The following is a 15,000-nucleotide window of genomic DNA, read 5'->3' as shown; positions in this document are numbered from 1 at the left end:
GGTTAAATGAAGTTTAGCTTGAAGGCCAGAAGAATTTGGGAGATGAAAAAAGGGTTAGAAATTGATCTTGATGTGTGGGACCACCCGAAAGGCTGTTGCGTCTTTGGAGAACAAATTATACATTGAACACAGAAATGCGAACTTAGCCATTGAAGCATATAACTAACTCAGAAATACTAGACCGCGTATGACATTAATTACTAACAGGTAGTTGTTACATGTCAATAGCACACGCCCTCATATTACAGTATTTATTACTTTGCAGTGTATTTCTGTTTTTTATCAATAGTGAGTTCTTCTGCTGTAAGTGGCTAACAAACATGTGCCGTACTCATGATGAAGCTGATCCCTTGGCTACGTAGAATAATTCGAAAAAAGCAATATGGTAAATGATTGTAAAATGTAAACTGACTTCACTACAGCTAAGCACCCTGTACCGTCATTGTACCTTACGTGGTGCTCTGCAGGCATTGTTAAAGGGTCTTTTCAACGTCCCTTCAGCCCCTAGGTGCAACTTTTACTTTACTTCCATTCCCTCTTCCTTTCTTCATTCATACTGTCCAACGTCACTAGCTGGTAACTTCTTAGTTCCTCGTTGGACCGATCGATATAGTTCTCGGCTAGCACTTTGCTGGGCCTGTGTTCGATTCTCCGGCCGGCCAATGAAGACTTAGAGGAATTTATTTCTGGGGATAGAAATTCATTTCTTGGTATAATGTGGTTCCGACTCCACAATATGCTGTATGTCCTGTTGCTAGGTAACCAATTGGTTCTTAGCCGCGTAAAATAAGTCTAATCCTTCGGGCCAGCCCTAGGAGAGCTGTTAATCAGCTCAGTGGTCTGGGTAGACTAAGGTATACTTAACTTTTCTTAGTGAAACTGTGGGATCTTTTCCCAGTTCCACCATTAGATCATAGTTCTTCATTTCCTGTATTTTCTGGATCACCATCCCCGCCTCTTTTCACTATCTTGAGAACTGAATGCCGAAATTGCCCCAGTACTTGTCTTGACAGCCTAAATTTCCAATTTCAAATCAAATAGTACTAAAGCTCAGCGACTCCGGAGTAACTAATTCGGGAATTTTTTTTTTTTGTACTTATTAATTATTCCACTGTTTATTGTAGGCTGTTATATATTAGACACTTGGTACATAACAGAAATTACTGTCTTGCCAAAATAGAGATTTCATATGATACTAATAGCTAAAATCTTCAAACACAAACAGACTGTTGCAGAGGCACATAGATAGCCAAAGATGAGAGAGAGAGAGAGAGAGAGAGAGAGAGATAAACTTTAGCCACAGAATTTAACATAATAACATTAACAAGAGAAAAGGAGAAAAATTTGACCAATACATAATTGCACACAAGAGCATCAGAGAGAGAGAGAGAGAGAGAGAGAGAGAGAGAGAGAGAGAGAGAGAGAGAGAGAGAGAGAGAGAGAGAGAGACAGTCTTCAAACAACCCTGGTTGACAAAAGCCTGACAATCGTGGAATAAAAACAGAAAATTCTGTATATCATCAAACCAGCATAATGCTGGAACAAACCCCGTCCAAGTGTAGAAGGCTCTGGAATGTGTGCTTGCGAATGCCTTAATGCTCCACTACATTCATACACAGATGAAGTCACACCGTGAACAATAGAATAATGGCGGAGGATGCAAAGGCCGCGATTAACAAAGCAAAGAATTCAGGGAAAATGGATTCCATTGTCCTGGAAGTGTTATTAAGTCTGGTACATTTCAACGAAGGTCGAGGGGTAGCAAACTTAACGCCTTTGTTTGAATAAGTCGTAGAAAAATTGAAAAGGCGGCGGAGGGAAGGAGAAGCGTTCAGTCTGCGAAGGAGGCTTATTCCTCTACATTGAAAAAGAGGCAAAGTTATAGGCTGTCTAGGGGAACAGCATTAGGGACGTGAATTTCGAAGTTCGACTGTAGATGGTTTCAGTTGGTGTAGCTCGTGCTTTAAATTACTATTGTGGTCAAGTGAACGATCGTTCACACATACACATATATGTGTACATAAACAAATTTGTACAGATATATATATATATATATATATATATATATATATATATATATATATATATATATATATATATATGTATATATATATATATATATAAATATATATATATATATATATATATATATATATATATGTATGTGTGTGTGTGTGTGAATGTGAACGTTTGTATATTTGTTTGTCCATTATAGAAATACGAACCGCTTGACAGACCCAGACAAAATTTTGCACACGACATCTGTGTCACCCAAGAAATGTTTTTAACTCAAAACCAAACCCTACACCGTGACAGACATACAAACACAGACAAAACAAATGAAATTTGCGTTTTTACGTCACCTTTTCCTTCACTGCTATATGGGTTAATTCTCATTTTCCACCTGACGCTCCATCTTTTCTTCCAGGTGCTGTCAGACGTATGGTCAACCTACAAAAATAAATCCAAATAACCTATAAGATCATAATTTATCTAAATTATTAATATAATTGTTTATTACCTCGAGAAAATCAACATTGAAAACTTACAGGGCATAAAACTTGAGAAACAAACGAAGTTCCAACTTCCCCTCCACTGCTACGTCAAAGGAATGGTTGCCATATATCACTACCAGTGTAAACCTTACCGTTACTATTTTTATAAATCGTTTATTCTATAAGTGTATTGTTACAGAGTCTAAGATTTAATATACAATATTTTATAATAGATTTGGCAGAACAAAATGCTTTAAAAGTGTAAATTATTTGTGATTTTTCTGCATAAAAACGTTCCCAGTTTGAGTTGTTTGGTGGAAAGGGCGTCGAGAATAGATACAGCTGCTGACATGTCTTTCATCAGTTGCGGTTGTTTTTCCGTTATTGCTGTGAAATCATACTGTTAGATTCTGATCTGACTGAAAAGGAGGGAGAGAGAGAGAGAGAGAGAGAGAGACAGAGAGAGACAGAGAGAGAGAGAGAGAGAGAGAGAGAGAGAGAGAGAGAGAGAGAGAGAGAGAGAGAGAAGACGAGACGTAAGAGAATCTTCCCCATCCGCGCATGATAGATCGGTAGAAAAAAATAACCGCTATGAATATCTGCACGGAATCTATAACCCGGGCCAATCATATCCTTGGTGATGAAGTAATAATGTATTAAACAAAATCATTCCCCTCGTGGTAGAATGTAAGGCAACCGGTTATCTATTGTTTGAATAAATACACTTTGATAAAAGATAGAAATGAATATACATCATTCTAATATATAACCATAAACAGTCATCTTACTCTAAATGGTTATATCAGCGAGAGGTACGAATAGACGGGTTGTTGTAGTTGCCAGGTGTCACTATGTGATCGCAAATACACAGCCTAAGGATGTTGAATTCTTTGGTAGTGATTAGTGAATGGGTGTGTTGGGAAAGAGTGAGAGGGAGAGTGAGAAAGAGAGAGAGAGAGAGAGAGAGAGAGAGAGAGAGAGAGAGAGAGAGAGAGAGAAAGAGAGAGAGAGAAGGGGGGAGGGTGTTAGGGAGGAGAAAAAAGGAGAAAGAGACAGTTTATCAAACGTTATTCAGAGTTTTCCTGGGAAACACCAGGATGGTTCGAAACTTTGAATCAACTGAGTCTCGGATACACTCATCTCTGAATGAGACCTTGGCATTGTTTGTTATCCATCTAACCATCATTAATTAAACGGTGACGAGGGCCTTTTTGAAGACATCGTCTCCACACCTTAAGAGTGAGAGTTACATCTTTCAATTTAGACGCAGGAAAGACAGAGAAACATCGGAGAGAGAGAGAGAGAGACAGAGAGAGAGAAAAGATAAGTAGATGAGATACTCGGAGCTCCGAATGAGTTATAAGATTTTTTTTTCCTGCAGCTTCGGACAGTAATGGTTATCTTTCATCGATTTTAAAGGACTATCGTTGGCTCGAGTGAATTAAGTGTTGATGCTGTTTGTTCCTGAATAGTTTACAGTATAAGGTTTGGTTAAATGAAACAGAATATATATATATATATATATATATATATATATATATATATATATATATATATATATATATATAAAACAATTCAAAGGAGATGCATAACATTTTTACAAGACAAAACAATTTTAAGGAGATGCAGGAACATTTTTCTGAGTCCTGAGAGTTTATACTGGCTATATTGGTCAGCTAATGTACATATATATATAGTATATATATATATATATATATATATATATATATATATATATATATATATATATAGAGAGAGAGAGAGAGAGAGAGAGAGAGAGAGAGAGAGAGAGAGAGAGAGAGAGAGATATGTGTGTTTGTATGCATGCATGTATTTATTGCAAATTTCTTACAGTTGTAACATTGCTCTCATCTTCCAATGCCTCTGAAATAAATGATGTGGTTGTTTCAGTTCTATGGCGTTTAGTTGGGGATTTTTTTAATATTTCCTTTTAAGAACGAAATCTTTTTGCTAAATTACGAAATTATCTGTCTATTTTTTTATATTTCCTTTTAAGAACTAAATCTTTTTTGCTAAATTACGAAATTCGCTACGTATTTACCCAGAGAATGTAGTGACCTATCTATGTGGTGTATAAGTTTTGGGTTTCCTCTTCGAAATAACGAAGAGTTGGTATATATTTTTAATTCACTCTTTCTTTCTTTGATCGTTTATGTATCGTCTTATTTTTTCAGTAGAACTGAAAAATATTCCAAAATTACTACGAACAATTTTATTTTTATCGCTGTTTTCATCGTTCGTAATTAGAGACTACTCTAATAGAAAACTAAATCAAGACAATACTCTCTGTGGAGGATTTAAAAAAAAAAAAAAAAAATCCCTAAGGCAGCCCTGAGCAAGCAAAAACCTCCAGGAGTTTGTTAGAGGCCCTCCTACCGTGCCAGCGGGTTAGATATTGGGAGGGGGAAAGTGTGCCGAGAGGCTGAACCTTAAACCTGTCTTAAGGTTGAGTTTGCCCCCCGTGGAGTGCGAGAGAGGTTCGCAGCTTGACCGTTATTGTTGTTGCCTGCATTAGCTGTTTCCTATTTTATTTTCCGTGAGTTTTACCCGAGTCTTCGCATTCCTGTTGGTTGAGGTGGTCTTGCATGACGTAAAATTCGGTCATTCCGTTATTAAGCCATTTATGATGGCTTAGAATACGTATAGATTCATATATTCTAATATTTTCATCGCTGTATCTTTAAGCAACCCGCCTCGTTTCTAGTCTTTGTGCGTGTTGTATGTTTATAGAGATCTTGCTTATCACAAATAGCGGGTGAAAGCAAACGCCAATGTAAAGGAGGTTCTTACATCATAATCTTGGGGAACGATATAAAAAATACAAGGGACACAGATTAGACGTAACCATCGGGACGATCTCCGACTCACTGAATTATTGTCCCGGAAGCATTACAGTATTGCCAACATGGTGAAATGTCCTTATTGCCATGACATACATACAGGTACTTTAAGGAGGCGTAAGTTGCACATAAAATATGAATAATATATTAATATATGGGAGGTATTTTAATGGTGTATTAACGTAAGAATGAAATGTTCAGTATGACGATACAAGGGAATAATGCGGTGGACATAAGCATCCTTTCTTGTACATGAAACATACCACGGTCTTTCATATACCAACAAGTGTTAGATGGTAAATTCCTTTTTTTTTCTTCCAGTTATGACCAGTAGTGTGTATACGGATTATTCATATCATTTTCACTAAAACACATAGTTAGGCTGGGATTTATCCCCATGAATTTTTTCGTAATAAATAGCTTATTCTTGGCAACATTGTTCCCAGAGTTTCCTTTTTATGTTATTTTCTTTGTGTTCATTTTTCTGTGGCAACAGTCGACACATTTGTTTTTGCTATATTATTCTTTGTATTTTGAAACCTTATGGGGCAACCCCATCAAGAATTTAATTTGGATACTTTACAAACTTTTGCCACTATAATTTGTAGTAGAGTTTATGGTTTTGTCATTATAAATATACGTGACAGTGAGAATGTTCACTCTTCATTTTCGTCCGTTGGTTTCACCGGTATTCAAAGTTACAGTAGCTTCTTTTGAAAAGTAATCTTTTGTGTTTTTTTTATGATCGCCATGAATAAACATTTTTATGCAAAGCTACGTCAGTGCAGTATTTTTATTCCGGGAGCTCTGCTAACTTGCATAATTCCATTAGGTGAATTAAGTCTAGCCCAAGGGTCTCTTTATAAAAACTAGATGACGTTTGTATTCAAGGGCCTTCGTTCATTTCGGGAAACACCAGATATATATTCTGAATTTTGGTTGTTTGTTCTTTTGCTGATACACTGGATTTATTTTTGTCTTTCGTTACATTCCTTTGAACCCAATAGTTACTAGTTGACTGGACACCGGAATTATATCTGGTGATTTTTATACGGTTTTCTGGAAATTATATGATTTTTAACCGTCTAATTCGGGTGTAAAAGATTCAGGCACCAGGTTGTCGATTGTTGAAAAAGAATTCTTTTATAAGCAATATATGATTGAAATAGGGTTTATGCAATGTTATGCTTTTAACGGTTGAAAAGCATAGCGCTGTCTCTCTCTCTCTCTCTCTCTCTCTCTCTCTCTCTCTCTCTCTCTCTCTGTGCGTTTGTGTTTACGAATGTTATGAATAAATGAAGTGAGGTGTGTGGAAAACGATAGAATTGAATTCAACGGTATTTTTTGGAGATTCTAATAAAAACGCCGTCTTTTGTATAGCAGTAATGGAACTTGAATTTTTATATTCGGAGGGAACTTGCAGATTTCAGCACTTCTTTCTCTTGGAAACAATGGGGAACAATATACCACTGTGTTGTAAATATAATAGTTAAGCATCACATTCGATACAAACAATATGGTTTCATTATTTTAAATTCCTTAGAAGAGAAGGCGTTTTATCGTGGGATTTAAGTAGTTCTGTATTTTCACTGGAAGAATAGATATTTTTATATGGTTTCCTCGAGAATACATTTTCAGCAGAACATTGACGGTAAGAAATAAAGAACTCGAATAAGTAGTTATATAGGGAAAGGAATGAATAAGTTTAAGACCCTTCTAACTAGTTGAGAGTTATACGACACCATGTTTTTAAAAAGTTTGAAAGTTTATTACCAAATATTTTCTGGAAGTCAAGAGACCTACACCCATGTTTTGTCCTGGAAGCTGTAAAAAGAACTGTACTTTAAGGAAAGCAACGCGCCTCATTTCCAGACTAAAATTACAGATTTTATTAATGCATTGTAATGGAATTAAGTACATTTCGGGACATTTGTTTATTGCTAAAGTACATAAACAAGTTCAAATCATAGAAAATGTAATAATTTTCAAAATCTAAACCAAAAATGGGAGTCGAATTCTTTCAAGGAGCACGTGATACTGATCATACTTTCCTTTATCACATTTACTTCATCGCATTGTTCGATTGCTGTTCCTTTCACTCATTTGCTGTGCATACGTACGAATAATAATGGTTTGGAACTCTCTCATAGCTTCTATAGTATCTTATTTCTATTAACGTATAATGTATCTTCTAAGAAAAATCGTGAAACATTTATTCCTAGGTTAGGCTTCAAGTTTTTCCCCTTTTTTAAGCTTTTCGTTTAAGATTGGATGAAATACTGGGATGTATTTGCACACACACAAGCACACACACACACACACACATTTATATATATATATATATATATATATATATATATATATATATATATATATATATACTATATATATATATATATAAATATATTTATATACATTTATATATATATATATATATATAATTTATATATCTATATATAATGCATATATATGCATATGCATACACACACCCATATATATATATATATATATATATATATATATATATATATATATATATATATATATATTATATTATAGAGTAATTTATCGCTCTAAATAGCTACTCTTAATTTTTTCCAATGATAATGATGAGGAAAAATAGGAATAAGGATTAGTTTAAAGCTCAGTGTGACTTTATTTTGTGAAAATAAAATCACAGGATTTTGTGAAATGCAAAATATTTTGATGTATACTAGAACTAATACATTTTTCTCTTTTCCAGATTTATCAAGAATATGCTTAACCGAAGAGTGTGTGAAAACAGGTGAGTCCACATTTTCCTCTTCCTTGTAATCATTTCCTTTTTATGGTGTCAAACAAGCCAGGCGAAATTTGAAATTAAACTGCTGTTCTGAAATTTCATTGGGAATGAGAAACTATTTTGATTATTAAGGAAAAAATTTAAGGGAGTATTCGAGTGTATGAATAACTGGAAGAGAAATATCAGATCTGGCAGACTCGGACCATCTTGAGTTTTATGGTGCTCTGTAATGAAACTCGAGGAGAGTAGTCCGCAGAGTGCAATGTTTTTGTTTTGGCAATTGAGGTTTTCCATGTTTGTTGAACACTTGTGTTGTACTGACAGTTTCTTTGTGCATTTTTAGTTTCTGTAAATGAAAACTATTGAGATGGCTTTGTCTGTCCGCCCTCAGATCTTAAAAACTACTGAGGCTAGAGGGCTGCAAATTGCTATGTTGATCATCCACCCTCCAAACTTCAACCATAACAAATTGCAGCCCTTTAGCCTCAGCAGTTTTTATTCTATTTAAGGTTAAAGTTAGCCATACTCGTGCGTCTGGTTACAGTATAGGACAGGCCACCACCGGGCCGTGGCTGAAAGCTTCGGGGCCGTGGCTCATGCAGCATTATACTAAGACCACCGAAATTTTCTGTGGCCTTGATTATACGCTATATTTTAGTCAGCATATCATTATTATGTCACTTTTCCGATATTAGGTGTCGTGTTCGATACACCAGTCTCGTCAAAAAATGCATATTAAAAACTTGAAGCGTAGCTCCATATGTAGATACCGTTTAGAAAGGAAAGGAATATATATATATATATATATATATATATATATATATATATATATATATATATATATATATACATATACACTCAACTTTGTAAGTTTTTATTGATAAAAATCCAATATCTATAGTGATAAAAATATTCACTTGATCATTTCACGAAAAGAGAATCTTGGAAATTACAAGCAAGTATATTATCATCTGATATTTCGAGTGAATTGAAATGTATATTCCGTTTTGATGTCCCTAAATATAATACTATACAAGTCTGTAGCCCTTGTAGGTAAAAAAAAAATTTAGTTCTTAATAACATTTCATTTCTTATTCACATGTTTTATATATATATATATATATATATATATATATATATATATATATATATATATATATATATATATATATATATATATATGTGTATGTATGTACATAAAACATCAAACATTGACAAATTGAACAACATTTTCGTTTTTACCAATTCTGTCAGGTTTTCCTTCAAGTGCTTTATAAGAGTTAATGGTAATTTTTCAGCTGAGCGCTGCAGGTTTTATTCCAGGCATTGTCAGACGTATGATTAACCTGCAACAATAAATCTCCTATAACAAATTTTTTATAGGAATTTCCATGAATTTTTATCATAATTTATGATAATTATTAATATAATTGTTAATTACCTTGATAAAATAAACATTGAAAATGTATATCGATAATTTCTATAAGTAGAGATCCGGAAGAAAAGCCTTCCCCATCCGCACATGCATTGTATCTACTGACTAAACCCAATGTGCTAGGTGTACAGTATTTCCTTTTTTTGTTCGTTCAGGTGCGATTTTCCTCATTAATTCGGTCATTCCTTCTTCGTTTTTACCTCCTGAATTCGTTATGATGACTGCTTCTTAATGTTACATTGACCTATTTCGTTATAAAGTCGGTTTAAATGAGGTTTGGAATTATTCATCGGGCAGTTTGGCAACAACACTTCACTACATGCTTGGTATTCACTATCGCGTTTGGTCAGGATGGGGTGGGTAGAGGATCAGTCAGAATTTACATGAATTTTTATTATAATTTACGATAATTATTAATATAATTGTTAATAACCAGGATAAAATGGAGATTGAAAACCTATATCAGTAATTTCTATAAGTAGAGAAATGCTTTCTGTAGTAATAGGAGCCGTGAACACCTTCCCCATCCTCACATGCGTAGTGGCTGCTGGCTAACCCCGATGTGCAAGATATACTGTGTTTCCTTTTTTTTTATTCATTCAAATGGGAATTTCCTCATTAATTCGTTCATTTCTTCTTCGTTTTTACTTTTGGAGTTTGCAATAGTGATTGATTTGTGACATTTCGGTGATGTATTTCATTATAAAGTCGGTTTAAATGACGCTTGGAATTAATTATCGAGCAGTTTGGCAACAACACTTCCACCACCACCATCAACTTCAACACCACCACCACCACCAGCACCATCACACACACCAACACTTGCTCAACATTGCACATTTTATTAAGGTAAGTGCGTATATATATATATATATATATATATATATATATATATATATATATATATATATATATATATATATATATATATATAGTGTTTATATAAAGCAATGAATTCAAGACAGAATTGTTGATCACAGGAAAGAAAGGCATTTTCAGTTATAGTACATATACTTTACAAAACAAAAAAATTCAAAGGAGATGCGGGAAAATTTTTCTGTTGTCTTTCAGAGTTTTACTGGGCAGCACTAGGTTGGTCAGCTAGTATATAATATATATATATATATATATATATATATATATATATATATATATATATATATATATATATATATATATATATACACGTGTATTACTGGGGACTTGTAGGTTTCTTGTTATTCATGTTATTGGTTTATTTTCTTTATTAGAATTACTGACCTCATGTCTTGAATTGTTTCACTAATTATTCATGTTTTATCTATATATTATTAGTATTACAGTACCTCTTACAGTTTTAACTAATTTGTAATCACTACCCTTTTATCTATATATATGGTATTACATATATACAGTTTTAATATATATGTCCACTATATATATATATATATATATATATATATATATATATATATATATATATTTATATTTATATATATATATATATATATATATATATATATATATATTTATATTTATATATATATATATTATATATATATATATATATATATATATATATATATATATATATATATATATATATATATATATATATGCACATACATACACATACATACACACTATATATATGTATGTATGTGTATATGGATGTATGTATCTTAGCTTTTCCACTTCAGTTCCTTTATTAATTTCAGGAGGAATTACCGACGAATAATTTTACCGTGGTGAATATGTTCTTATGAATTATATATCGTCGTAAGTATGAGGTAATTGCCTGCGTTTTACTAATTATTAGTTAATTTTTGATGAGCGTATAATTGCTTCCTACTTCAGTTAAGATAAGATTGGAGCAGAGCGGTTTTTAAACTTGACTTTAATAATCATATAATTTTCATGTCTGGAGAAATTTGGAATATGAAACAATTTGCGTATTTCATTTAAGATTTAGCAATTTGTTTTGTACTTGTGCACACACACACATATATACATATATAAATATATACATATATGTATATATATATATATATATATATTATATATATGTATTATATATATATATTACAGTATATATATATATATATATATATATATATATATATATATATATATATATATATATATATATATATATATAATCATCAAAAAGCTACCCTCTCTATTAAGAGGTGACAAAAAAAAAAGGAACATCAGGCACAGACACGTTCGTTCTTTAATCGCTGAATCGTGGATATGCCCCTTACAAAAAAAAAAAAAAAAAAAAAAAAAATCCCATAGCCTTTATACCTTCCCATTTGTTAACCCGTCCAACAAACATGCATCGCTTCACTTTCGCGTATCTAAGCAATTCCGTGAGTCCTGGCTATTGGGGCCATTCCGTTCGAAAAAACGAAATCTCTTCCTCTTTTCCTAGCCAATTCTCTCTCAGACTTCTCCCCTCCTTCCTCACAAAACTTCCGGATTATGCTCTCTTTCCACCAACTATTCTACATTCTTCCCACACGACCATACCTCCTCAACACACACTAGTTTAATCTTTTCACTCATACTAACCCTTCTACCACACCTGCTTCGTATATGTAGTCTTCTTACCCTTAACTCTCTACTCCGCGAATAGTGTGCATTCATCTTGCTTTTATTCTTGCACATCATGGCTCCAGTTTCCATTTAGTCTGCAAGTCATTATCGGAGAAATATTCAGCATGTACATACTCGTAACCCTTGTTTTTATATATATAGTCTGCCTTTTTAACGTATGGCTCTGAATTTGTCCCTAGGATTTAAATTGCTAATGATGTTCCTTTGGTATTTCTGAAATATTTGCTATTATAAAATCACCTCTACACATCTGAATTCTCCATATAATTTAGTTTTCTCTCATAGGGCCTTACTACTTTGCTATGACTTCCTATAAGGCTTTTCTATCACTAAAAAAGACACGTTAATTATAAGTCGCATTTTAGTGTAATCTACCTTTGAACAGTAATTGGTTTTCAAAATTGCAAACATTTCCTATTAAACCGACTGTATAACTAAATTCGTCACCGTAACGTCACGAAGCAGTCACTATAACGAATTCCGAAAGCTAAAACGGAGAAGGAACGAACGAATTAATGAGGATATTCGTATTTGTTGACCCAAACAGAGAGAGAGAGAGAGAGAGAGAGAGAGAGAGAGAGAGAGAGAGAGAGAGAGAGAGAGAGAGAGAGCCTCAAGGAGGTAATTCTCATGCCACGCATGTAATGGTAAATTTCAGATGATTCCTTTGAACAGGTCTTGGTAGCTTTAACCTTGAGTGCTAGATGGTGAATGAATGGTTTTGCTATGTAAGACCTGCGTGTTTCTCAAATAAATAGGCTCCACCCACAAAAGTTAAACAGCGCAGCCAACAACGTATTGTTCTTCCTACATGATGTTGGTGATCATGTATTAAATGACGTAGGATCTTGCGTAGGACCATTTTAACACCGTACGCAAAGAGGGAATGTGTTTGTTTACCTATTTCATATAACGTCTTCAACCACTGTGATGAAGCAGTTGCCAGATGTCACGTATGTAAAATTAACAAATATTTTTCGATATATATTCCTTTTATGGGCATCTGCTCTTGCAAAGAAGTAGGTATTAGAGTTATGGAGTCATTTTCGATAGAATGATATATCACAGAGAGAGGGAGAGAGTGAGTGAGTTTGGTGGTGGTTTCTGCTGGCTGAAAGCATCGGATTTAGCCACTACTACACATGCGTGGACTCGGCTTCGCATGCTGCAGAAAGAAATGATCGATTTAGGTTTTCAATGTAAATTTTATCTAGGTAATATACAATTATATTAATTATCATAAATTATGATCAGAGTTCACGTAAATTCTGATAAAAAATATATGTTATAAGGGATTTATTGTTGTAGGTTAATCATACGTCTGACAGCGCCTGGAAGCAAAAGGTGAATCAGGTGAAAAATGAGAATTAACTCATAAAGCAGTGAAGGAAAAGGTGCCGTAAAAACGAAAATTTCATTTGTTTTGCCTGTGTTTATATGACTGTTATGGGGTAGGGGTTTGATTTTGAGTTATAAACCCCTCTGGCGTGACATAGAAGCTGTGTGCAAAATTTTGTCTGGTTCTGTCAAGCAGTTCAGCTTTCTATAGAATCCAAACAAATAAACAAACATTCCCTTCTATATATTATACTACCTGGTCAACCTGGTGCTACCCGGGAAAACTCTGGAGGACTCAAACCATCAATAACTTTCTTTTTCATGGACTGCCATCATTATTGCTATATTTCTTCACTTTTGACATATTGTAAAAACAAATGTATCACTACTATTATTGGAAAGAGAAACCCATAAGATTCTTGTGTATAACTTGTTTACTGGTAAATATTTACATATTACTTTGATCTCGACTACTTTCAGGTCCTAACTGTGACCCTTTTTCAAGAGATGAGGTAGTCAGGCTGGTTCAAGGCCCAGCAATCTTCTGGGCTTTGAACCAGCCTGACTACCTCATCTCTTGAAAAAGGGTCACAGTTAAGGCCTGAAAGTGCTCGAGATCAAAGTAATATGTAAATATTTACCAGTAAACAGATTTTCTCTATCCATCTTCAGAAGAAAACTGAAAGAAGTTTTTGTTTACTACTATTATTATTATTATTATTATTATTATTATTATTATTATGCAAGCAACTGTAGTTTTATTATAACTATTAAGTTAAAATTACTGATGATTTTATTATTATTATTATTATTATTATTATTATTATTATGCAAATTCACTGTGAGGAAATCCTTATGAGTCAGGGGTTCCCTCCCCTCCCAATCCCCTACATACCCCATCCACACCAAAGGCGATCATGAATGCTAAGCATGCAGTGAAGTGTTGTTGCCAAACTGGCCGTTAATTAATTCCAGACTTCATTTAAACCGACCTTATAATGAAATACGTCATCGTAATGTTACGAAGCTCTCGTTATAACGAAATTAGAAGGTAAAAACGAAGAAGGAACGAATGAATTAATGAAGAAAATCGTATTTGAATAAAAAAAAAAAAGGAAATACCATGCATCTTGCATGTTGGTCTAGTCAGTAGATATTATGCATGTGCGGATGGGGAAGGCTTTTCTTCCGTCTTGGTTCTACTTATAGAAATGATCGAAATCGTATCTTTACGTGTATAAATTAACGATATAGGTTTTCATTGTTGATTTTATCGAGGTATTAATAATTTTATTAATAATTATCATAAATTATGATTAAAATTCATTTAAATTCTGATAAAAAAATTTGTTATGGGGGATATACTGTTGCAGGTTAATCATACGTCCGACAGCTCCTGAAAGAAAAACTGGAGCAAATATCACACAGGAACTGCCTCGCCATCAATGAAACCCTGTACTAACGTTAGACTTCCTCTCTCTCTCTCTCTCT

At 33.6% G+C, this 15,000-nt stretch overlaps 1 protein-coding gene across 2 annotated transcripts in view; it reads left to right on the top strand.

Annotated features, from left to right (window-relative positions):
- Positions 1-15,000, top strand: part of Nep1 (Neprilysin 1) — a 400,973-nt gene that overhangs the window by 327,856 nt on the left and 58,117 nt on the right. For both annotated transcript variants that reach the window (XM_067090423.1, XM_067090434.1), the window contains exon 2: positions 8,100-8,141. In XM_067090423.1, coding sequence (XP_066946524.1) covers positions 8,100-8,141 — 42 coding nt within the window. The remainder of the gene's footprint in view (positions 1-8,099; positions 8,142-15,000) is intronic.

The sequence above is a fragment of the Macrobrachium rosenbergii genome, chromosome 4 (genome assembly GCF_040412425.1).
Source record: "Macrobrachium rosenbergii isolate ZJJX-2024 chromosome 4, ASM4041242v1, whole genome shotgun sequence".
NCBI lineage: Eukaryota > Metazoa > Arthropoda > Malacostraca > Decapoda > Palaemonidae > Macrobrachium > Macrobrachium rosenbergii.
Note: the sequence above shows the minus strand (reverse complement) of the source record. Positions and strands in the feature narration are given on the sequence as shown.